The 22,560-nt window shown below is 40.0% G+C and overlaps 2 protein-coding genes across 7 annotated transcripts; both read left to right on the top strand.

Moving 5' to 3' along the window:
* Nucleotides 1-1,878: 1,878 nt before the first annotated feature.
* On the top strand, nt 1,879-10,926 carry LOC117406388 (peptide chain release factor 1, mitochondrial-like). 6 transcript variants are annotated; one of them, XM_059030292.1, is made up of 11 exons: nt 3,363-3,416; nt 3,687-3,815; nt 4,082-4,523; nt 5,008-5,099; nt 5,697-5,778; nt 6,105-6,212; nt 6,343-6,515; nt 6,908-7,025; nt 7,415-7,551; nt 8,033-8,131; nt 8,489-10,926. In XM_059030292.1, exons 3-11 carry the CDS (start codon nt 4,106-4,108, stop codon nt 8,591-8,593), a joined length of 1,332 nt encoding a protein of 443 aa, XP_058886275.1. In that variant the 5' UTR covers nt 3,363-3,416; nt 3,687-3,815; nt 4,082-4,105; the 3' UTR covers nt 8,594-10,926. The 6 variants fall into 6 exon arrangements, 5 of the variants coding, with proteins under 5 accessions (XP_033866296.3, XP_033866297.3, XP_033866299.3 ...); XR_004544949.3 differs by lacking the exons at nt 3,363-3,416; nt 3,687-3,815 and adding an exon at nt 1,879-1,955 and having other exon boundaries at nt 7,415-7,632; nt 8,489-8,511; XM_034010405.3 differs by lacking the exons at nt 3,363-3,416; nt 3,687-3,815 and adding an exon at nt 1,879-1,955.
* Nucleotides 10,927-11,063: 137 nt separating this feature from the next.
* LOC131737941 (kelch repeat and BTB domain-containing protein 7-like) lies at nt 11,064-13,916 on the top strand. Its single transcript, XM_059030291.1, has one exon. The coding sequence runs from the start codon at nt 11,245-11,247 to the stop codon at nt 13,129-13,131; it is 1,887 nt and encodes a 628-aa protein (XP_058886274.1). The 5' UTR covers nt 11,064-11,244; the 3' UTR covers nt 13,132-13,916.
* The last annotated feature ends 8,644 nt before the right edge of the window (nt 13,917-22,560 follow it).

Raw genomic sequence — 22,560 nt, 5'->3', positions numbered from 1 at the left:
GCCCTCACAGGTCGAGAGGGAGATCTAACACCAAGAATCATTCGATCTCTGTCACAGGTATCCTCTTTCAACTCCAGAGAACTATCCTTATCAAAGTTCACCATGCATTGAAGGAAATAAAACTCCTATTGCTTAGCAGTTTCACCTATTCCAGGTGTTAATTTGCACTTAACTAAAAAATGTTTGGAACCACATACATTGCATCTCATTGAGGTTATCCACTGCAGACACACCTTCCTGAAAGCACAAGCCCAGAACCTCACCAAAACTGAACTGCTAAACACCACACAGGCCTAATCAGAGGCCTCAGTGAATAAGCATGGAGACTGAATTACAGGTGCTCCCTGTTGAGGCACATACAGTAGCTGGAGCCGAGGAGGTGGGGGAGTGACTGTGCCTGGCTGCTGTGCTGTACCTGGCCGGTTAATAGAAACCTTCAATCTCCAGTGCTGATAATTCTTCACCTTTACCAAGCACTAAAATTCATAAAAAATAAATAAAATACAACAGCTTTGATGGCGTTTTATCGTGAATTTTGACAAACCGATCTTTATTTTTTTCACTACAGAAGGAGTGAATTCAATCCTATGCAACGTGTATTACTTGGAAGATTTCTGTTTAGCCCAGCTTTCCTTTAAAAGCATGTGCAGTTTTGTACCTTCAGGGTTATTTTTTTTTATAGTTAAACTTACTAGAAATGAAACGTTGGGCAGGGTAGTCCAGAAGAAAGTGGAGATAATGAAGGGTAATATCTATTTGAAATGACTACACAGTTAAGTTAAACAACCTGCCACATCAGGAGGTGTGATCACTGCAGCCTTCAGAGACAGAACCCCCTTCTTCCCCTAGATCCCACTAGAGCTGATTAAATAATTAGCAATGATTACCTACCTCACTGCACACAGGACACATACCAGGCAGCTAAGAAGAAACTGTAAAATAGTGAAGGTTCCTTTCACCATGCTTTGTTCACAGACAGTGTAATCAAAGCCAGGGACAGGAGACCCCAGCTAAGCCACTGGCTCACCTCCTTGTGCCTCACCCTCTGAGTTGGACTTACGGCCTCAGCGGCAGTTATGCTCATCACAAATATAGCTCTAAATTACTTATTTTGAATAAACACTTACACAAATATCCATATAAAAATGACAATTTTCTTTCCCTGAAATGCATTTAATATATTAAAATGTATAAATAATATTAATACAGAACAAATATACATGTTAAATGTGGAACTTAAAGGGTACACAAACAAGGTTTATATAAAAATAAAAACCTTAACATTCTCACAAGTCCCACAACTTTTTATTTTGCTGTTGAATTTTTTTGTTTTCCAGATTTTACTAGGTCATGGCTTACTCTGTATCCCTCCAGGTCTCTCATTTGTATCTGCAGCAGTGACAGATCCCTCAAGATCTGCAGGTTGTCTTTATCCAGTTTCAGAGCATTGCGATAACATTTAATGGCCTCAACGTACTTTTTATCAGATCTCAGGAGAAGTCCGTAGATGTGCCAACCTAAACACATGAATAGTTAAGGAATAAAAGGATGACGCACTTCCACTGCCATCGTCAAGTGTGGGTTCAAAACTGCCTGAGGTCACAACCTCAACCATTTCATAACTGGCACCGTTGGATTAGATGAGCATGGAGACTTAACAGCTCCTTCACCCTGTAAGACAACTGTCCCTTCAGGGCAGGCTTCATGCACGCCTGGCCTTTGCTCTTTTCAGGTTAGGGAGGGCATTGAGCTGGGGTTGGCCCTCCTCACTGTGCCACAGCGACCCCCCCACTAAGAGCTTTTGAATCTGGGATTTCAACTTGCCAGGCAGAATTAACATCCTGGTATTTCTTTCTTCCAAAAAACAAAAAACAACACAACCTGTTAGCTGCAAAATGGTATTTTAAACAACAATAATAATAGACATGAAGGAAACCCACTTTATGTCCTGTCAGGTAGGTGTTTTTTTTCCTGCTTCAAGTTAAAGTTTTATAAAAGAATGTAATATTTTAGTTTCAAGCACGATTTTATTTAGAAGAAAGCTAATTACTTGTGACGCCTCTGATATAGGTTGTCATTTCGGGTACTGATTTTGATGACAGCCACCCACAATGTTATTGTATGCAATTTAAGATTTTGTTCAGTAAAACTGACAGAAAAAATAAATCCGGATGCATTTCACCAAGTAACTTTTTTTGGTTCTTGAACCAGATCGTACGGTACATCAAGACATGTGTGAAACATATACACAAGCTCGTTTTATTGTGTCAGTCTGTAGATTATTGCTCAGAGTCCTGCTTGTAAATTTACCATTCTCTTAAAGAGGTTACTTTCTTTGTGCGATAGAGGGACTGACGACATGGTACAATAAATGACCACCTCGCAAATGCTAAAAACGAGTACACTGTTGACTTTCCGTCCTTATAGATAACACTAATATAATTCATTTGCCTCCATACTTTTTTTTGTGTACATCTAACTTCTAAAACGTTTGTCTCCGCTCACCAAGATGGCAGCCGACGGGGCAATAGTGAGCGTGCGCAATCATGTTGTTTCTATGCAGTTTGTGTGTTGTAGTTATGGAGAAAATAGCAAGCAAGCATTTAAAGGGCAAGGTAAAATCCAAGAAAATATGCTTATGTTCGCAGGCCACGAATATTGTATAATCTCGCATCCTTTTTAGTCACTCAGGAATCACGTTGTAATATAAAATCAAACACGATTCTGCCCCCTGCCCCCCTATAAATTAAAAACAGTGGAAAGCAACATTACAGTTACATTAAATACTGCACAGAAATAAAGATATGATACTTTACAAGAGGCAACCTAAAGGATTAACATTCTGATTTACACATTGTATTTTTGGGTGTAAAGATGTATTTAATTTTTTAACTTGCAGTTTCGTCTGACACAGTTTGACATAAAATAAGGCTGCTGATCATTGCCTGATCAGTTTACTTTCTTACTAAGTAAACGTTCAAGTATATTTGGTGACTAAGCTTGCTAATAAACATACATATATTAAATATTAGAGTAAAACCATGAAACGTACAGCAATTCATGTTATGAGCGCCCTTTTTTGTATTACCCCTTTAGGTACACAAGGAATTGAGCAGCTATTCAAACGGTTTCATCTTAAAATGCAATTGAGAGAGACTTAACACGAGGAAACTGACCATTTTTATTTGTGGGACACTTATGTACCCTACGCGTTAATGTCTGTCTCGCCCACTGATCTATAAACCCCATTATTATTTATAATAATAATAAAAACAAGTAAAAAAAAACTACAAATCCCATAATGCATTTCACGAGTGGCTGCTATGACGTCATTAGTTCGGGACAAGAAACACGATTTGCCATGTTTCCGGGAGGCACAGTAAACTAAACTGAGTTAAATGGGAACGTTTAAAACGGTATAATGTTAGTTATTTTAGCTTTATCTGAATTACATTGATTTGCGATTTAAGATTAGTGACCCAAGCAGGTCTTTTTGATCATGACCATTGTTGGTGCGTTTGAGTAAAGTTATTTGTATTTATTTGGGGTGAGTGTGTGTTGTTGTGTTAGATGGATAAATTGTGTATTCCATTAGACTTAATAAACAGCTCAGTAACGAGGGACTCGATTTAAGCGTCTTTTAAACGCTTCAGAATTGTGTGATTGTTTTTTTTTTTTTTTTTTAGCAACACCTCCATTGTGATCAACAGAAGAACTATAAACAGAAACTGATTTGACAACCGTTTTGACTGTTGAAGTCTGTATAATATGCTCCTATTTCACATGAAAAAGCATATACCAGTTCGGCTTTTAAGGTGTTTTACAAATACGCCCCATTTTTTGCAGCTTGCCTAAAATTATATATATATAATTTTATTATATATATTTTTATTACAAACTTGTAATCAGAGAAATAAGAGAAATTAATTCTGAAATCCCCTGGCTATTTTTAAATATGAAAGCAAATCTTAGATTTGTTAAAAAATGTAATTTGAAACAACATATTGTGCTCTGGTTGTGTTTTATTGAATCCATGTATGGAATCCTAAGTATTAAAATATAGTATTGTTTTATTTTTCAGGTGGGTGAAAATAAACAGGCCAAGATGAAGAACCGCATCTGTTTCATCGGAAGTCAACTCAGCAAACAGCGCTTTCTTCTGGCAATGGCAGGTGCTGCACACGGGTCCAGACAGTGCGCACTAACGCATCGTTATTATCAGCAATGGACCTGGCGACGGACTCCATGTGGACCTGCTGGTTTATATACACAACAGCTGACAAGAAGACACTGCCAGCATTTCTCCAAGGAATTGTTACAGCAAGAATCTGTTCAAAGATATTTAGAGAAGATGATTGAAGAATACCGACAGGTTACCCAGAGACTGAATAACACAGCGCTCACTGAAAGTGAACGCAGGACCATGAGCAGAAGGCAGATCGAACTGTCACCCATGGCAACAGTATTTCAGCAATCTCAGCGTGCGGTGAAAGACATGAAGGATGTGCAGGCTATTATTGAAAGCAAGTATTGCAGTTGGTTTTTTTTTCAGTTACCTCATTATTAGGTCGGTTTTGTTTTATAGTCTCAGTGTGGCTCCTATTGCCAGCAATGCAAAGTCACCCTCATAATTAAGGTAGCCCCTTTTATCAGTAAGCCACTGACTGCAGACCCAAGAGTAAAGTACTGACAGCCTTGCAAAAATGTAGAGTGCTGGAACTGTTCAACAATGTCTTAACAAAGTCAATTAATTTACTAAAATAAAAATAAAGAAATAAAACCCCTTAAACCCCCAAATCTTCTGAGATACAGCCATAAACACTGTTTCTGGAGTACTGTTAGGTCCCTATGTCAAGCTGGACATTACACAACAGAATTTCAACAATGTGAAACCTGTTGAATTTGTGTTTTGTATTGAAAATGTACTGTGAGACCACAAGGAGTAAAACAACATTAATATCGTGAATCTAGCTTTGTGTTTTGTGTGTTAAAATGATTGAAATACAGGTGCAGAGGCAGGAGAAGACACACAGATGTTGGAGCTTGCTAAAGAAGAACAGAAGGGCATCAGAAAACTCATTGAAACACTGCAAATAAAAGTAAGGCTCAGCAAAAAACACTGTCCAAAAAAAAAAGAAAAAAAGGTTTTGTTTTATTTATACTATATATTCACAGTGTGACTGAGAAACAGTGCATCATACATTTTTCTAGTGTTTATTTTTTTTCAAAAATTGTTTTTTTAGTAGTGCAGCTATATAGCAGACAGTAGTAATGACAAGGCAGAATTAGGACAGCAACGACTCTGGATTGGCAGCACTGGAAACTGATGTCATGTCCCAGGATATCGCATGCTGTGGCACTGTGAGTTTCCCTCCATTGACCCACAGTCTGCTCTCTGGGACCAGGGCCTTAGCCAGATTCAAATCAAAGTCTCCAGAGGTTATGGACTAATCCATTAACCTGCTGTACAACCTAGTACCACTTTTTTTGCATAATCTTATGAAATTGAAGGTGCATTATCGTACCAGTAAGATTTGGATATTCCTCCTGTCAATGTTTGCACTGTTGTAATGTAACCCTGTAGCTGGATGTGGTTCTTAAATGAATGCAGTGTACAATACAGAGTTTTGAAAGACAAAGTGACAGCCAGCAGCACTGAACTCTGCACTTTTATTAATCTGCTTTTTTCTGCTTAGCTGCTTCAGAGTCTGGTGCCTAGTGACAAGCATGATGCTAGCGATGTTATTGTGGAGGTGGCTGCTGGGAGAACAACAGGAGGTTAGTGTGAACCACGCAGGTCCAGAGAGACAGCCGACACTTGTTTGCTTGATTTTGCTGACTAGTAGACAGGGAGGTGCTGCTGTGAAACTACAGTGCAACTGGTTGAATAATTTAGATATTTTATTTAACATCATGTAATCAAAGAAACTACAAACATGTTAAGTACCGGTATATGGAAAACTACAAAGCGGTATGTAATTCAATATGTTAACGTAACATTATTTAACAGATTTCATTTGACTTTATGAAGCAAAATGTGTTAATTCTATAGGGTGATGCAAAGCTTTTGACCATAGCTGTATATCGGATTTTTTTTTTTTCAGGTGACATATGCCAGCAGTTTACAAGAGAAATCTTTGAAATGTATCAGAATTTTGCAAGCTACAAGCAATGGGCTTTTGAAGTTCTCAACTATACTCCTGCTGAGTATGGTATGTGAGTCCAGAGTTAGCGTTCGGCATTCAGCAAACTATTAAAAGCTTGTCCCTCTTGAATTCTGAAACAGCAGTATTCAACAATATCATCTTGTTTTTCTTGTGTTTTTTTTTTCCAATGATCCAGGGGGGTTGCATCATGCAGCTGCCCGCATTGCGGGTGAAAGTGTTTACAGGCATTTCAAATATGAAGGAGGAATGCACAGAGTCCAGAGGATTCCTGAGGTCGGCCTCTCATCCAGAATGCAGCGTATTCACACTGGGACTATGATGGTTATTGTATTGCCACAGCCAGATGAGGTGAAGTAATGTTTAATACCTAATTCAGTGACTTCCCAGTTCATGGTATGGAATGATCAAGATATTAGTAACATTCCTAATTTCGTACATTCTGTCTCTAATTTGTATCCCTTCCTCTCTTCGCATTTTTAAATACAGTCTCAGTAAGAAACGCTAGTGCAGTACTGTTGGGTCAAAATGTTTGTTTCACAAGTTGCTATTTGCACATCTTTTGGTGGAAATGTTTCAGCAACTTGCTCTATTCTTAGCAAGGTGCACAAGGAAGTGGCATGTTTCATTACTTCCCTGTAGAAAATCAATATACTTGCATCATTTTCAGTCTGCAGTACCACGATGACAGTCTGTTCATCCCCCTCTCTCTCTCTCTCTCTCTCTCTCTCTCTCTCTCTCAGGTAGATGTTATTATAGAGCCCAAGGATTTGAGGATTGATACGTTCAGATCGAAGGGAGCAGGTGGACAAAGCGTTAACACAACAGACAGCGCTGTTCGACTGGTTCATATTCCCACAGGCAAGTTTTCTTGAAAGTGCATTTTCTCTACTAGACAGAACTAAGCCTTTTGTAACGTGCTGTATGTCTGTATTGATATGTCACATTTTAGTAAAGGAGCACCCACTCCTAAGTTGTGCTTAAACTGAATCATCAGTGGGTATACTCTACCAGAGTAATAAAACCTACACAGTGCAGGTCTATAGCAGATACATATATATATATATATATATATATATATATATATATATATATATATATATATATATATATGTATAATCTTTTTTTTTTTTTATACTGATTTCAAAGCAAGGGTATGTGATCATAATGATGAAGCTGTCCATTGTCTCCTTGTCTAACACATACAATGTTTTATTAGTTGTGGCTGTGTATTTCTTTTCATTTAACAGGAATAACAGTTGAGTGTCAGCAGGAACGCTCACAGCTGCAAAACAGGGAAACTGCAATGAGGATGCTGAGAGCGAGAATTTACCAACAGCTCATAGAAAAAGAGACGGAGCAGAGGCAAAGTGCCCGGAAACTTCAGGTGCTTCAACTGGAGTCAGATCTCAATATCTGCTTGCTCACCAGCATACGCAACGGCATTGCAGACGTGTAGAAATAAAATGTGCGTGTTACCATCTCTCTCAACTACTGCCAAGGAAAGATAGCTCCACTCAGAACGGAAAACAGCAGTTTAGGGGGGAAAAACACTCAACAATACAGAGCACTGCCACACTGAAATGAGTTATAGAAGGGTTGTGTTTTTGCAAAGTTTCTTAATGCTGGAGTAATTAGCATCAACTTTTAATGCATGATATGTCTGATGTTTTGACGTCGATCTTGTTGCGTACCACAACAGTCAGAATACATATAACAGATTATTAGTGTATTGTATTATAGGTTAGTTACCACTGTAACTCTGGATGTGGGAGCTGTTAGAGAGAGTGTATACATTGCAGTGTATTTCTAGAAAAGCTCCAAGTCCTCCACAGCTCCCTGTGTAATGTCTTTGTTTCACTGCATAGGTAGGAACACGGTCCCAGTCAGAAAGAATTCGAACCTATAACTTCACTCAGGACAGAGTGACTGATCACAGGATTTCATATGTTACTCGAGATATCAAGGTAAAGTACCCAGTGCATTTCCTCAGACAGGCTCTCCCTATATATATTTCATTTCAAATACTGCTGTTCCTTCAAAACCTCCCCAATCAGTTCTCTCGTGTTTTAAATGTACTCTCTAGCTCTATCCATGTTTTACTATGAGCTTTAGAGCCAATCGTGTGTATTGCAGTGGGATGCAAACCTGACCTGTGCACAAGAAACACCTTGCAGGAGCTGAAGGAGAATTTTGAGTTTGGGATTTTGTCTCAACTTCCAGCAAAAATACATTAGGAGGGTTTGGGAAATGGGGAATAAGAATCAGCAAGAAAATAATAATATTAATATTAATAACAATAACAGCGTCTGTGTTTCTGGCAGGAGTTTCTGAGTGGTGGAGAACTGCTGGAGGAGTTGATCAGTGAGCTACTGAAGTCAGCAGAAACGGAGGCTCTTCTTGAACTGGTAGAAAACAGCAGAGACTGAGAAAGTTACCACGGAATGTGACATCCAAATGTCGGTGCCTATTGACACCACCAGGCAACTACTGTACCAGTGTATCTACAACCAGACAATGCAAATACAACGTTCCCCTTTAGAAGGCAGCCCTTTATAATGTGGGATCAGTTATAATGCAGCATTGCAGTGACTCCCATTTGCCCTACAATGCCATTCCACTAGCACGTCCATACTCGCTATAAGAAGGAACACAAATAGCATGGTCTTGTAACTATGACTCCAGGGTATAGCTGTATAAAGAGGATGCACGGTAATAATGCTGCTCGGACTTCCTCCAGTGATTATATTCACTACTGTATTCACAGTTATCATCACTGTCATCATGGGTTAAACTGCAGTTATCTATTTACAATAAATAGTAAAACATACTGTTAATCTGGGTTTGTGGTTATATCAGACATATAGCAATTGGACAGTTTTTGGTTTTACGCTACCCCTGTGTAAATATGGTGTGTGCATGCCCAGGTTTAGGCAGCACAGTCGGAGCATAGCTGCAGGTTTTTGTTTCACAGAGAACTGTTGACAAACAACACTTCGTTTTATTGGAAACTATGTTGTGTTTCTGAAAGGAGAAGCCACCCTCAAATCACACACGTAATCAAACTGTTCCTTTAAATAGCCCTCTTGTCTACGTCTTCATGTCATTTCTTTGTTTGGTCCTCCTCACCCTGCAGCGTGCCTTGTCCTGGCGGAAGGTGGCCCAGAGTGCCACTTGTCCTGCCCGCTGGCATGAGCTGTCATCAGTCAATAGTCATTACATCATAGTCCAGCCCGCGTATAGGGGAGGCTATCGAGCTCCAGTGGACAAGACCATGGGCCAGAGTATATTACGTTTCATCATGGGCATGGTCATATGTCAAATGAGGTAAAGAATCTTTCAATTCAAATCTTTTGTGGCTGTTTTCAGATTGTAGATTGTGTTTCGTTTACTGTGAGAGGGTTCGATATTAGCCAGACACATTAGATACGCAATAAAACAATATCAAGAAACTCTTTTTTTTTAAAGTGAAATTAAAGGCTGCAATTATCATTGGGGTTTGAAAAATGATCTGTTATTAAATGAGTTAAGCTTTACAGGAGGTGTAAAACAGTGGTAATAACATGATAGAACGCTCTTGGAGGTTTTTAAAAAATACATTTTTATAAATGCCTTGAAAATGGCAATCATTTCAGCCATCATTTCAGTAAGTACATTATATAATTTTAGAAAAAAGCAACACCCTGTTTTTCTTAAACGTTTTATAACCGCACCCTTGAATATAGGCGTGTGAGTTTACATCTCCGATAATACGCCATCACAGAGCAGAGCGCACGGATTGGTTGCGAGCCTGTCAGTCAAGTGGTGCTTTGACTGAATTGGTTTATCTGGGCCATGTGCACTGTTTGATGTGTAACGTTAACACAAAAACAAAGAAAAACACCTTGTTTTGTCAACTGACTGTACGTTGATGTTTTAAATTCTTACCTTGGGTCTTAACTTCATAGTACGGCATGATAGGTGTTTTAGTAGGCTTTACGTAAACTGATCGAACAATAAACGCCCCCTGGTGGCGGACTAATCCTTCTCTCTTAGAGTATTGTACCAGGCTACCTGTATTTTTTTTAACAACAATTTGATACTCCAGACATGAACGCAAAGTATATAAGAGCTAAATAAATACGGGTATAAAGAAAGATTTTACCGACTGTAAATGTATTGTCTCTGGAAATTGTAGACTTGTTATTATTATTATTATTATTATTATTATTATTATTATTATTAAATAAGTAATGTAAAATGTTATCTATAAAAAAGGCAATTCTGTTTTAAATCCTCAGCAGCCGTCGCGCTGGAGGTATGCGGAGTAAGTGGCGCATACAGATTCCATACGTGAAGACCGGTGTGACCTTACAGTTACAACTGCCAGTTGTGGGGAATGTAAACAAACTGGACTGCAGTTGGCGTCTGCTTTTTGATAGTTTACAGTGAAATTCATATGTGTGTGTAGTTATGTGTATTTCTGTATTTTATAGTTTTCCGTGATGTGTTTTTGACACAACAAACCACGTGGGGCAAATTCCGTCAACCAAACTCCATGGCGCATCACTCAACAGCACAGCCAATCACAATGTGACAGTATGACCAGATCGGGCACCCGTACAGAGCGGAGAACAACAAGCTAGGGTGCGCGCGCTCGCTGTGCGGAGTGATAAATGTGATTGTGGAGCTTTGGCACTGCAGAGAGAGGCAGGTGACTATGTCGTAAACGTCGGTTTATTATGAGTTAAAAAAAAAAAAAAAAAGGAATTACATTTGAAAACAGACATGTGTTACTTTAACGATACACAGGAGAATGTTTATAAACGTTTGGGAAATAACTATTAGAAATTAGACCGTGTCTAAAGTGCAAAAGTGGATTGTAGCTACATTACAGTCGGAATACAGTATGCGCCTGACGGTCAAACACTAGCGCAATCACCGTCAGATCCAGATATAATTTTTTATTTGTGATCAAAAACGCTTGCCAGTAGTTCACCGGAGGGATTCTTGGATTGTAACCCTCTGTACATCAGTAATACGTATTGCGATTAAGTAACACTGCCGAGACAGACCGGCGTTTTTTTTACACATACAAAAGATGGCCTCTGTTTCCAGTTATTTCACTGGCCCGGAGGAGTTAGAGGACACGAATCACGCTCGCAGTTTACTCCGGGAACTGAAGCTTTTCTATGATTGTAAACTGCTCGTGGACGTGACGATTGAAGTGGAGTCCTCGGAGCTGTATCAGCACGCCTTACCGGGGAACAGCAGCAGCGTCAGCGCGAACGGGATGGGGAAGCTGTTTTCCTGCAACCGGAACGTCCTGGCAGCAGCCAGCCCTTATTTCAAAAGCATGTTTACCGGCGGACTGTATGAAAGCAAGCAAAAGAAAGTGACTATTCACGACGTGGACGCAGAGTCGATGTCCCTAATCATTGATTACTGTTACACGGGCAAGGTAACGATCAGCGAGGGCAATGTCCAGAGACTCTATGCATCAGCTAACATGCTCCAGCTGGAATACGTAAGGCAAGCTTGCTCCAACTTCATGGCCAGGAGGCTTGACCTTTCAAACTGTGCAGGGATCTTGAAGTTTGCAGACGCGTTTGACAATCATGATCTGAAGGAGAAGGCTCGGGCGTTCATTGCCCGGAACTTCCAGCACTTCTGTAAGAAAGGCAGGGAGCTTTGTGAGCTGAGCTTGAGCCAAATGAAGGAAATCCTCGCGTTGGATACACTGGATGTGGACAGTGAGAGGAAAGTGTGCTCGGTAGCCATACAGTGGATAGAGGCAAACTTGACAGAAAAGGTGGGGAACGCATTGGAGGTGCTGAAGTGTATACGATGGCACCACTTTACTGAGAAAGAGAAGGTGTACATAGAGGGGCTGAAGTCTAAACCCTTCATAAAGAAACAGTGCCTGGAAATCCTGGAGGGAGTCACTGGAGCCACATGCAGTGAGGTCACTGCAAGTTCGGAAAACCCTGCAAAGAGGATCGGGATGAGTGCCAAAGAAATGATCATATTCTTTGGACAGCCTAAGGAACCTTTTCTATGTTACGACCCCTATGCGGGAGAAATCTTTACCATGGTCTCCCCTTTGACCAACTTGGCCATTGACACCTTTGCTGTTTGTGTTTCACCTGAAAATGACCTGTATTTGGCCTCGCAGCATTCTAAGCATCTCTGGATTTATAATGCAGTGCAAAACAACTGGACAGAGCTGGAACAAAGACTGCTGGACAGGACGGATATGGACATTGGGTACCTCAATGGGAACATCTACATCCTGGGTGGTCGCGATCCATTGACGAGTGCCAGGTTAAAAGAGGTGGAGTGTTATAATATTCAGAGGAATCAGTGGAGGCTTGTGGCTCCCCTGCCTCATTCCTTAGGTAAAATTGAAATTGTAACAGTGAACGATCACCTGTATGTTGTCAGCAACAAAAGGATGCTTTGCTTGGAGCCCGAAAGGAACCAGTGGCTCAACTGTGCCTCCCTGAAGCGGCCGGAGTTTCAGGAAGCCTGTGTGTTCCAGGAGCAGATTTTCTGTATCTGTGACATCCCTGTCATGAAAGTGTACAGCCCTGCCCGGGGAGAATGGAGACGGATTGGGGACATTCCAGTCGATGGCAACACCAGCAACTACCAGATCGTCAGGCATGGCAACAAGCTGATGCTCATCACAACCACCCTCCCTCACCGGAATAAAAACAGGGTCACCATTCATGAGTATGATCCCACCAGCGACCAGTGGATTAACATGGGGACCATGCTTGGATTACTGCACTATGCCTTTTCTTACGGGTTCATCTGTCTTACAGCACGCATTTACCCCACACGTCTGGAGTCAGGGCAGAACTTTGTCACAGAGGAGGATGATGATCGCAGCGGGTCCAGTGCGGACTGGGACTTTGAAGGACTGAGTGACGCCGACTCTGAGTCGGGCAGCTCCAGCTCGTTTTCAGAGGATGAAAACTGGTAGCACTCTCAGCATCCCCATATACACTGTATTTAGATTCATATAATATTTGTTTGACAGGTGTGCATCAGTAAGTTACAAATACAAGTAATGTAGTGGGGGGTTTGTATTTCATACTTTTACATTTGTTTATTGGGTTTCATTTTTATTATTGCTTGGCTCTTGAGATTTTAAAACCTTGAAACCAGCCATTACCAGTGCTTAAAGATGTGACTTGATTAGCACCCAGACCTCAATGTGGTAGCATGCACTCTGAGAGGCATCTTAACTGCTTTTTGTTTATTTTTTTTTTGGCACGGGGGACGGACAAAATATTTCCTGATTCAGTACAGAACACTCGTGCGGCTTAGCATGAGGTCCTAGCTGCTAACAGGAAGAATGAAACTAGCTGAGAGACAACAGCACATGGACAAGTGCCACCTGGTTCAACTGGATTTAGATACCAAATGGAAAAGAGGTGTCAGGTGCTTTGTTCACACAGCTCTTTGTGTGACTCAGAAGGAGTAGGTGTAATGGTAATGGACTTAAACCAAGGGGAATGTGTATCAGCCTTTAATATTTAACAACATCTACATCAGGGAGGAGGGGGAGGGGGACGGGAGATTTTTTTTATAGTTTTGTATGGAAGGAAATGCTTCAGAATAGCCTACTTGCTTTGAAATTGTTACTTTGCCACAACTCACAGCAGTTTGATAAAAGCCCCTAATATTTTGATAAGGCTTACAAGAATTTTGTGACTAAAAAGTACAAGCCATTTTGTGCTCTCAGTTAATAAACCTTTCATGACACATGTCTGATTCCTCCCAGTTATTTCTTTAGTGGGCCAGAGGGAGGTAGATGCAAGTATTTTCTATACAAGAGCATCAGACTACAAAATACGACCCGTACACATTTACACAATGTATGAAAATAGTTCACTCCTGTGTGTGATTTACAAAAGAAATTCTTCTTGCTCTAACCACTAGAACGATATTCAAGTGATTTACTGAATGTCATCAAAACGGTTGAGTCATTTCTCAGGTACTGTAGATATTTTCTTGCATTCTGTTTTTCATTACTTTTGATGAGGTTGGTGGTAGTCATCATCTTGATTTTAATGTCTGAGGGGGAGGGTGCTGACAGCTTTGTCATTTGACAAGTGACATATCAAAAGAGAAAAAGAATGCAGTGAGGTGAGCACTTTGAATATACTAAACTAAAAAAGAATGCAGTGAGAGGAGCACTTTGAATATACTAAACTAAAAAAGAATGCAGTGAGGTGAGCACTTTGAATATACTAAACTAAAAAAGAATGCAGTGAGGTGAGCACTTTGAATATACTAAACTAAAAAAGAATGCAGTAAGAGGAGCACTTTGAATATACTAAACTGAAAAAGAACACAGTGAAGTGAGCACTTTGAATATACTAAACTAAAAAAGTTCAGTATGTACGTACAATCAAGTAAAACCTTGACCAGGATGGAAGTGTCTTTATATTGAATCTATTTTTATTGGTTTGTTCACAAGCACAATTCTGCGTCAGTTGTATTTTTGCTGTACTGTATATAGTAAACCATTGGCAACAGCTTTACAGCATGCCTGTTACAGCTGGTCGTTGACAAGCCCCCAGTCCTTATCCCAATCTTACGATCTGATTTGTGTAATAATGATCATAGCTGGGAATTATAGTAATCCTGTAATCCTGCAGTAGACGTTGTATTCCTTGACCTGTGCCCCCCCAATCTCCCCCCCCCCCCCCACATGAAACCGGCTTCAAAGATGTAATTATGTGCAATTAATCACCAAACACCCAGGCCTGCATTTTCCACAGTGAAGTCAAATTGTATGGAGAATGTATGGCATGGGCAATTTATACAGAAGTACACATGATTGGATGTTTTCGTTTTTGCACTCTTGAATTTAGTGCAGTGTACCCAGAAAGTAAAGGAGCAGCATTCCAAATGCATTTTGTCCAAAACATAATTAACATTGTGGGTATTTCAAGGGACGACTTTACACCCTGAAATGAACAGATACAGTATATTCATTTTATTATGTGCATAATATCAGGGACACCCAATCAAAGTGCCCATAGGCAGTGCCGCCCACAGGGAGGGTGGGACGACCGGGACTGAAAAAGATGGAAAGCTCTCCCTGGATTAACACGTTGGTTTCACTGTGTGTTCATGGTGTTACTTATGCCATATTTCATCTTTGCTGCTTTCATTTTTTTGAGTAGGGCCCGTTACATGCCCAGGTTATTTAATGCTTGTTTAAAATATGTTAGTAGGGTGTTGTTCCTGATTTACTTAAATGGGAAACAACAGAAAGAGCTCACGTTTAATCACATTTTATAGGTAGTCCTGCAGCCACTGTTCCTGATTACAGCTCTGCACTTGTGTGTAATTAAATTAGCAAAGGCGTGCAAGACAGACGGCTATACGGTGGCTAGCCCATTGTTCACTGAGTCTTGCTTGTTTTTCCTGCTGGTTTCTGGCCTCACATGTTCTATCGTTGCTTTGGTAACCTGCTGAATTCTACAGATATGGGAATCAGCTTGTTTGGGTTTGATCCAGAGTCGACCGGGCCCTGCTTTTGTGGGCTGCGAATGTATGTAAAGCACATGCCATTAAACAGAAAACACAGGCTTAGCTGTCGCACTGAAGTCCAACAAAAATAAGCTCTTGGATCTAACTTTCCCTTTAGCCCTTTAATGAATTTAATGGCTATTGGCTAACCAACAATTAAGTTGACACTACAGTATAACAATATCAGAAAAAAACGACAAAGGGTTAAGAGAAGTACAGTATTAACACCTTATATTTATTAATTGTGCAATTGTAATGTTTATATTTAACCACCAGGTGGCGCCAAAATAACTCTTTCAAAGTTCCGAGTTTAAACAGAACTTTGGGTTAACTTGCAATCCCAAAGGAAAGGAGGCACCTCAGACTGCAGTGTCTTTCAACACCATGGTGGGGCACGAGGAGTGCCCTCTAATCAGCCACCACCAGCACCAGTATTGTTATTAGTGCAAACCTACATAGAAAAGGACAGGGACACTAAACACGTTATTTATTATTTCAACAATGCAGTGTTATTAGCACATTATTTACATTTCCTGATTTTTCAAAAGCATCTGTTGTGTATATGAATTATGTTATTAGCTAATTAAGTAAGTCATGCCTTATCAGTGAAGCACAGAACTGTGTGCTTTCTCGCATTGCCAATAGGCCCTTCTTTATATTGCTCTGAAAGGACAACCTTAGCAGTTTAAGTAAAATAACAGTTTTTTTCTCTCCAATACAACCTGTATAATTACGGTAAATTGTGTGGTGTTTTTGTGAGTGGTTCTATTAGATAAAAAAACAAAAAACAAAAAAAAACATAATTTGCTTGTAGCCTTTAAGCCAGATTCAAACCCAAACCCTATTAGCTTTGCTACTTTCAAACATTTTCTCCAGTGCTAAATCATTGACTTTTTATTTTTTTTTACTTGTTAACATCAATAACTGTTAGAAACTGTGCGCTTCTTATTAAAGACAAAGGGGTCTAATCCATTGATCTGAGGCAAAGCGGTAGCAGATATATTGTAAGTACTGCAGAATGTTGTGACAGCTGACACACTGGGACAAATGGCTGGGGTAGGTGTGCTGATGGTCTTAAGTGTACCTGCGGCTCAGCTCATTGATCTTCTTGAGCCCCTCCCTGGTGTTGATGGTTTTGTGCACAGTGATGAGGAAGAGGAATGCTGAGGGGAGCTCTACTCTGTTGCTGAGTTTCTGGTGGCCCCAGTGCAGGCATTGCAGTTTATCAGCCAGGTCCTTTCGGCCGGCCCGCTCCAGAGCATCCTGCAGAAGTTTGGTTTTGTTCAGTTTGTTCCACGATCTCTCATACCTGGGTGGGGGGTTGAAAAGTAAAATGAAACTAAACTATTTCCAGTAGGCGGTTGCCAGGGAGTAAGGCGTGGCACATGCTATCAGCAGGCTACACACATGTTCTCGTTGTATCAGCAACAAAAAAAGAAAAACAGCATTCACTAATACTGGTGCAAGTGAAGGGAATACTGTAGTTTAAAAGAACTGAATATACACCCAACACAAAATGAAGTACAGCGTGTACGATATGTTAAATATTAAAAGCCTTCTAAGTCTGCATTTAAAATGGACCACACTTTCTTTTTTTTCAGTTTGGCAGCCATTTTAAAATACATTTCAGTATTCAAAACAAGTACTCTTGTGTTCTCTTTACTGAGATAACGTGAGGTTATATATATATATATATATATATATATATACACACACATATATATATATATATATATATATATATATATATAAAATATATATATATATATATATAACAAGAATTTGTTTTTATGTACGACTGCAAACCCTTCTGTTGTATCTTTGTTTCAGTCATGATGTTCACTGAGATGCTTTCACTTATTCATTATGATATGTGTACAGTCTTTTTCCAGAAGGTCCTACATTTTGCAGGAACATTTTACAGAAACTAAGAGATTGATGTCAAAGGTTAAGTAAAGAAACACACAATGGGAGCTGTCAGTGTTTGTGTCCAGTGGTAAAGAATGAGTGATTCAGCAGCACGCTACCAGCATTCCAGCATCTTCTGAGCCTGGGCTTTCTTCTCATGTGCAGCAGCATGGAACTGTCTCACTTCTGCCCTGGTGAGACCCAGCTCATAAGCAATGATGGTCCATTCAAACCCCAGCTGCTTCGCAATGTCTTGTATAGATTTGAGATTAATGACAGCATCCTATGGTACAAAAATGACACACGTATTTGAAATAAATCTTTTTTATAAACATAATGTTGGTTTCTATATGCAATAACCATATTTTGAGGAGTTTAGTCAGTAAGCTCTATTTATTTAATTATACTGAAGTACCTTAACAACAGCATCCCTCCTGTCTTGAACCCAAGCAATGCTGAGCCCCTGTTCAGAGCTCTAACCACAATGTAAAATGTAACTCCCAGCTGTTGTTGGTTTTTTAAATTTTGTGGAGTAAATGTATCCAGAATATAGTTTTACTGTTTATAATGGCTTACCTACCTCTTGTGCTTTCTTTGACATTTCAAATAAATTCTCCAAATTATTACTGTTTCTGGATTTGCTGTTGGAAAGAAAAAACAAGTTAATGTAGAATTGCAAATCTGGTACTAATTTACACTTATTTAAATCCTAGAACTATAGATCATCTGTATAAAGATACTGTGTATGCTGGAATATGATCTCATACAGGCCTCATCTCTGGTGCAGGGAGTGTAATATATAGTGTCAGTCCTGAGCTGGGTTTGCAATACACTAATGCTTATTTCAAAAATGCCCCCCACAATGTATCCTAAAGTTCTCGATGCATCAGATTTAGCCATGTAATATTGCACTTGAAGAGAGGCTTGATAATAATGATTTATTATCATGGATGTTAATTTTGTTAAATCTGATTGTAGTCTAAGGCAGTGGTTTTCAACCTGTTTCCAGCAGAGACCACCAGGTGTACCAGTAACCATGTGCAATCTTAAACAGCTGCTGTAAAACAGAGACCTACCCTGTTATCACCGGTTTTCTCACTGAAAATGTGACGGCATCATCTAATTATTTGACAAAAGGAGTTCACCACAATCAACAACACAGTAACTTTGAAAGTTCACAACAATTACCTCTCATCAGTATTGTGGTTGAGGAGTCATATCGTCATAAAGAACACCTGCCGGTGTGTACCAGTTGCAAGCCTGTCACGTACCAGTACTGGCACACGTACCACAGGTTGAAAACCACTGCTCTAAGAGGTTGGTCATTGTGATCCCCGCAAGGGATTCCCTGGGGCTGTATATAATGATCACAGCTAGGTCGAATTTCAACCCCTAAACCAGGAACTGCAGTCAGCTATAATCAACTAGCAAAAGCATATTGAGATGTTGGCATACTCACAGATGAGGAGCAACTCAGCAAGCACAGCTGTGCAGAATACACTGTCACCATGCTGTAACTACAACAAATATCCGCTCTGTTAACAATTAAGAACATTCATTAAAGTTGCAAGCTAATTTTACATACCCTGTCATGCATGGGTAGCATTTAGAGGCGTACAGCTCCCTAGAAACTGAATTAATGTACTAAACAGTGCCTTGTCCGATCTCTTCCAATCGGCCCAAACAAAACAAAACTCAAGTGAATCAGGTATCTTGCTGTAGCCGTCCTCACATTCATTTTGCTGTGGGATGTGCATAACAAACGAAACATGAAGACTACACATTAAAAAGCTGTGAGGGTGTACAATCGCTCTAGTTCTGGGGCAGGGAAACGTACTCTGTCTGAAAGTCATAATGTAGCCTGCGTACAATCTCTTTTTTTCTTGGGCTTTAAAGCTGAGTAGGTGTGACACAAACTGACCTTGTTCTAGCATGCTGTTAAACAAGGTGGCACCAGCAGTGTGTTCCCATTGAAGTGTGTGGCTGTGAGGTCAGAGGTACTTGAAGCTTTTATAACATGCGGTTGCTGTGGAACTATTTGAAATAAGAGTGTTCTATTGAATAACACGGAGCACTCAGTGACACTCTCGGTCAAACTGACTCTTGTTTTAAATGCTTGTGCTTATAATAACCCCAGTATATTTCAATATAACACACAGAGGGGTGCATTAAGGCTGCAGCAAAAGTTGGCCCAGTTTTATGCAAGCCCGTATTTATCCATTTTCCAACTCTCAAAAGAAAATGATACCAGGTTTCTGACGAGGCCCTGTGGGGACATGAAGCTTGTTAAGCAGAGCATTTAGCTGAGACACTGGAGTTAATCTCTTCCTCTTCAATGACAACTGCTGCGGGATCTTCGATATCCACAGAACACATGGGATTCTGGCTTTGGTATCTTGTCTTTGGTGTGCTGTGTGTAAGAGCACTCCACCCCTCTATCTGTATGACTATGGGCCCGAGTCAGTTTAGGTGTAACCTTCTCTTTCTTACAGCTAAGGCTTTCTTTTACCAAGCCAACAATGGGCTTTGGTGCTTACAAGCCCTGGCAGTATTTTACGAACCAGACAAAGAGTATGCAAACGAGGTTACGCTGTCAGCATCACAATACTGCAGATGCCAGGAGAAACCCTTTTTGTATGTAAACTGTATAATGTGAGTGTAACCACCACTGCCAGAAAGTGCCAAACAGCGGCGTTTACATTTAAATGCAGTACACAGACCACGTAAAACATAACAGAAGAAGTCTGTAGCTCTAAATGACACGAACATAAACCCCAGTTTCACATTGCTTGTGTACCAGGAGTATCATGCTTGGGAACTTCATTAAAATGCCAATCAATGCTCTTTATAACAAGCAGCTGTCTGGACAGTTCACAAGATTATTGAATGAAAAAATGAGCCTGTGCTGTTCAGTAGTTCTGTGTATTTTTTTGTAATACTTCTTTTTAGAATCCTTTTTAGAATTTAAAATCTACTGGTTTCCTTAAAGCTGAGGTGGAACCCTGACTACATCAGTTCCTGGGAAATGTTTCCATAGCAACTGTTGCCAGGAAAAGAAATAATTGCTGATACTGAAAGGTTTGATTTATCTATTGCAAGATCATAGCTATAGAGTGCTGCACCTTACTGGCTTTTTTTTTTTGGATTGGCTGAAAATTAAGTTAGGCGTATGATGGCTTCAAGGAAAATGACACATTTGCTGAGATTTTACTCAACTTCTGGAAGGATGCAAGTAAAAGAACATTGTAAGAGATTAGACTAGACAACCCAGTGGAGTCTTCTTTAAAATGTGTTTCAAAATATCTTAAACTAACATGGAAATATTCAGTAGATCATGTGTGGACAGCTGTATAGGGTAAATATTTGTAATGATATGGTACATCTAGAGGCTAACAATTATATACATGTAGGTCATATTTGTCATTTAATATCAATTACATCATTTAACTTACTATATACAGTGCCTTGCGAAAGTATTCGGCCCCCTTGAACTTTGCGACCTTTTGCCACATTTCAGGCTTCAAACATAAAGATATGAAACTGTAATTTTTTGTGAAGAATCAACAACAAGTGGGACGAAATTTATTGGATATTTCAAACTTTTTTAACAAATAAAAAACTGAAAAATTGGGCGTGCAAAATTATTCAGCCCCCTTAAATTAATACTTTGTAGCGCCACCTTTTGCTGCGATTACAGCTGTAAGTCGCTTGGGGTATGTCTCTATCAGTTTTGCACATCGAGAGACTGAAATTTTTGCCCATTCCTCCTTGCAAAACAGCTCGAGCTCAGTGAGGTTGGATGGAGAGCATTTGTGAACAGCAGTTTTCAGTTCTTTCCACAGATTCTCGATTGGATTCAGGTCTGGACTTTGACTTGGCCATTCTAACACCTGGATATGTTTATTTGTGAACCATTCCATTGTAGATTTTGCTTTATGTTTTGGATCATTGTCTTGTTGGAAGACAAATCTCCATCCCAGTCTCAGGTCTTTTGCAGACTCCATCAGGTTTTCTTCCAGAATGGTCCTGTATTTGGCTCCATCCATCTTCCCATCAATTTTAACCATCTTCCCTGTCCCTGCTGAAGAAAAGCAGGCCCAAACCATGATGCTGCCACCACCATGTTTGACAGTGGGGATGGTGTGTTCAGGGTGATGAGCTGTGTTGCTTTTACGCCAAACATAACGTTTTGCATTGTTGCCAAAAAGTTCGATTTTGGTTTCATCTGACCAGAGCACCTTCTTCCACATGTTTGGTGTGTCTCCCAGGTGGCTTGTGGCAAACTGTAAACGACACTTTTTATGGATATCTTTAAGAAATGGCTTTCTTCTTGCCACTCTTCCATAAAGGCCAGATTTGTGCAGTATACGACTGATTGTTGTCCTATGGACAGAGTCTCCCACCTCAGCTGTAGATCTCTGCAGTTCATCCAGAGTGATCATGGGCCTCTTGGCTGCATCTCTGATCAGTCTTCTCCTTGTATGAGCTGAAAGTTTAGAGGGACGGCCAGGTCTTGGTAGATTTGCAGTGGTCTGATACTCCTTCCATTTCAATATTATCGCTTGCACAGTGCTCCTTGGGATGTTTAAAGCTTGGGAAATCTTTTTGTATCCAAATCCGGCTTTAAACTTCTCCACAACAGTATCTCGGACCTGCCTGTTGTGTTCCTTGTTCTTCATGATGCTCTCTGCGCTTTAAACGGACCTCTGAGACTATCACAGTGCAGGTGCATTTATACGGAGACTTGATTACACACAGGTGGATTCTATTTATCATCATTAGTCATTTAGGTCAACATTGGATCATTCAGAGATCCTCACTGAACTTCTGGAGAGAGTTTGCTGCACTGAAAGTAAAGGGGCTGAATAATTTTGCACGCCCAATTTTTCAGTTTTTTATTTGTTAAAAAAGTTTGAAATATCCAATAAATTTCGTTCCACTTCATGATTGTGTCCCA

The sequence above is a fragment of the Acipenser ruthenus genome, chromosome 9 (genome assembly GCF_902713425.1).
Source record: "Acipenser ruthenus chromosome 9, fAciRut3.2 maternal haplotype, whole genome shotgun sequence".
NCBI classification, from domain to species: Eukaryota; Metazoa; Chordata; class Actinopteri; order Acipenseriformes; family Acipenseridae; genus Acipenser; species Acipenser ruthenus.
This window is presented reverse-complemented; position numbering and strand designations above follow the sequence as displayed.

Bases quoted from the DNA above. Each gene is read 5' to 3' on its own strand.
- LOC117406388 (XM_034010405.3), top strand. From the start codon at position 1,926: ATGAAGGAAACCCACTTTATGTCCTGTCAG. The intron at 4,524-5,007 runs GCAAGTATTGCA...ATTGAAATACAG, and splicing joins TGTGCAGGCTATTATTGAAA to GTGCAGAGGCAGGAGAAGAC. The intron at 8,132-8,488 runs GTAAAGTACCCA...TGTTTCTGGCAG, and splicing joins ATGTTACTCGAGATATCAAG to GAGTTTCTGAGTGGTGGAGA.
- LOC131737941 (XM_059030291.1), top strand. From the start codon at position 11,245: ATGGCCTCTGTTTCCAGTTATTTCACTGGCCCGGAGGAGTTAGAGGAC.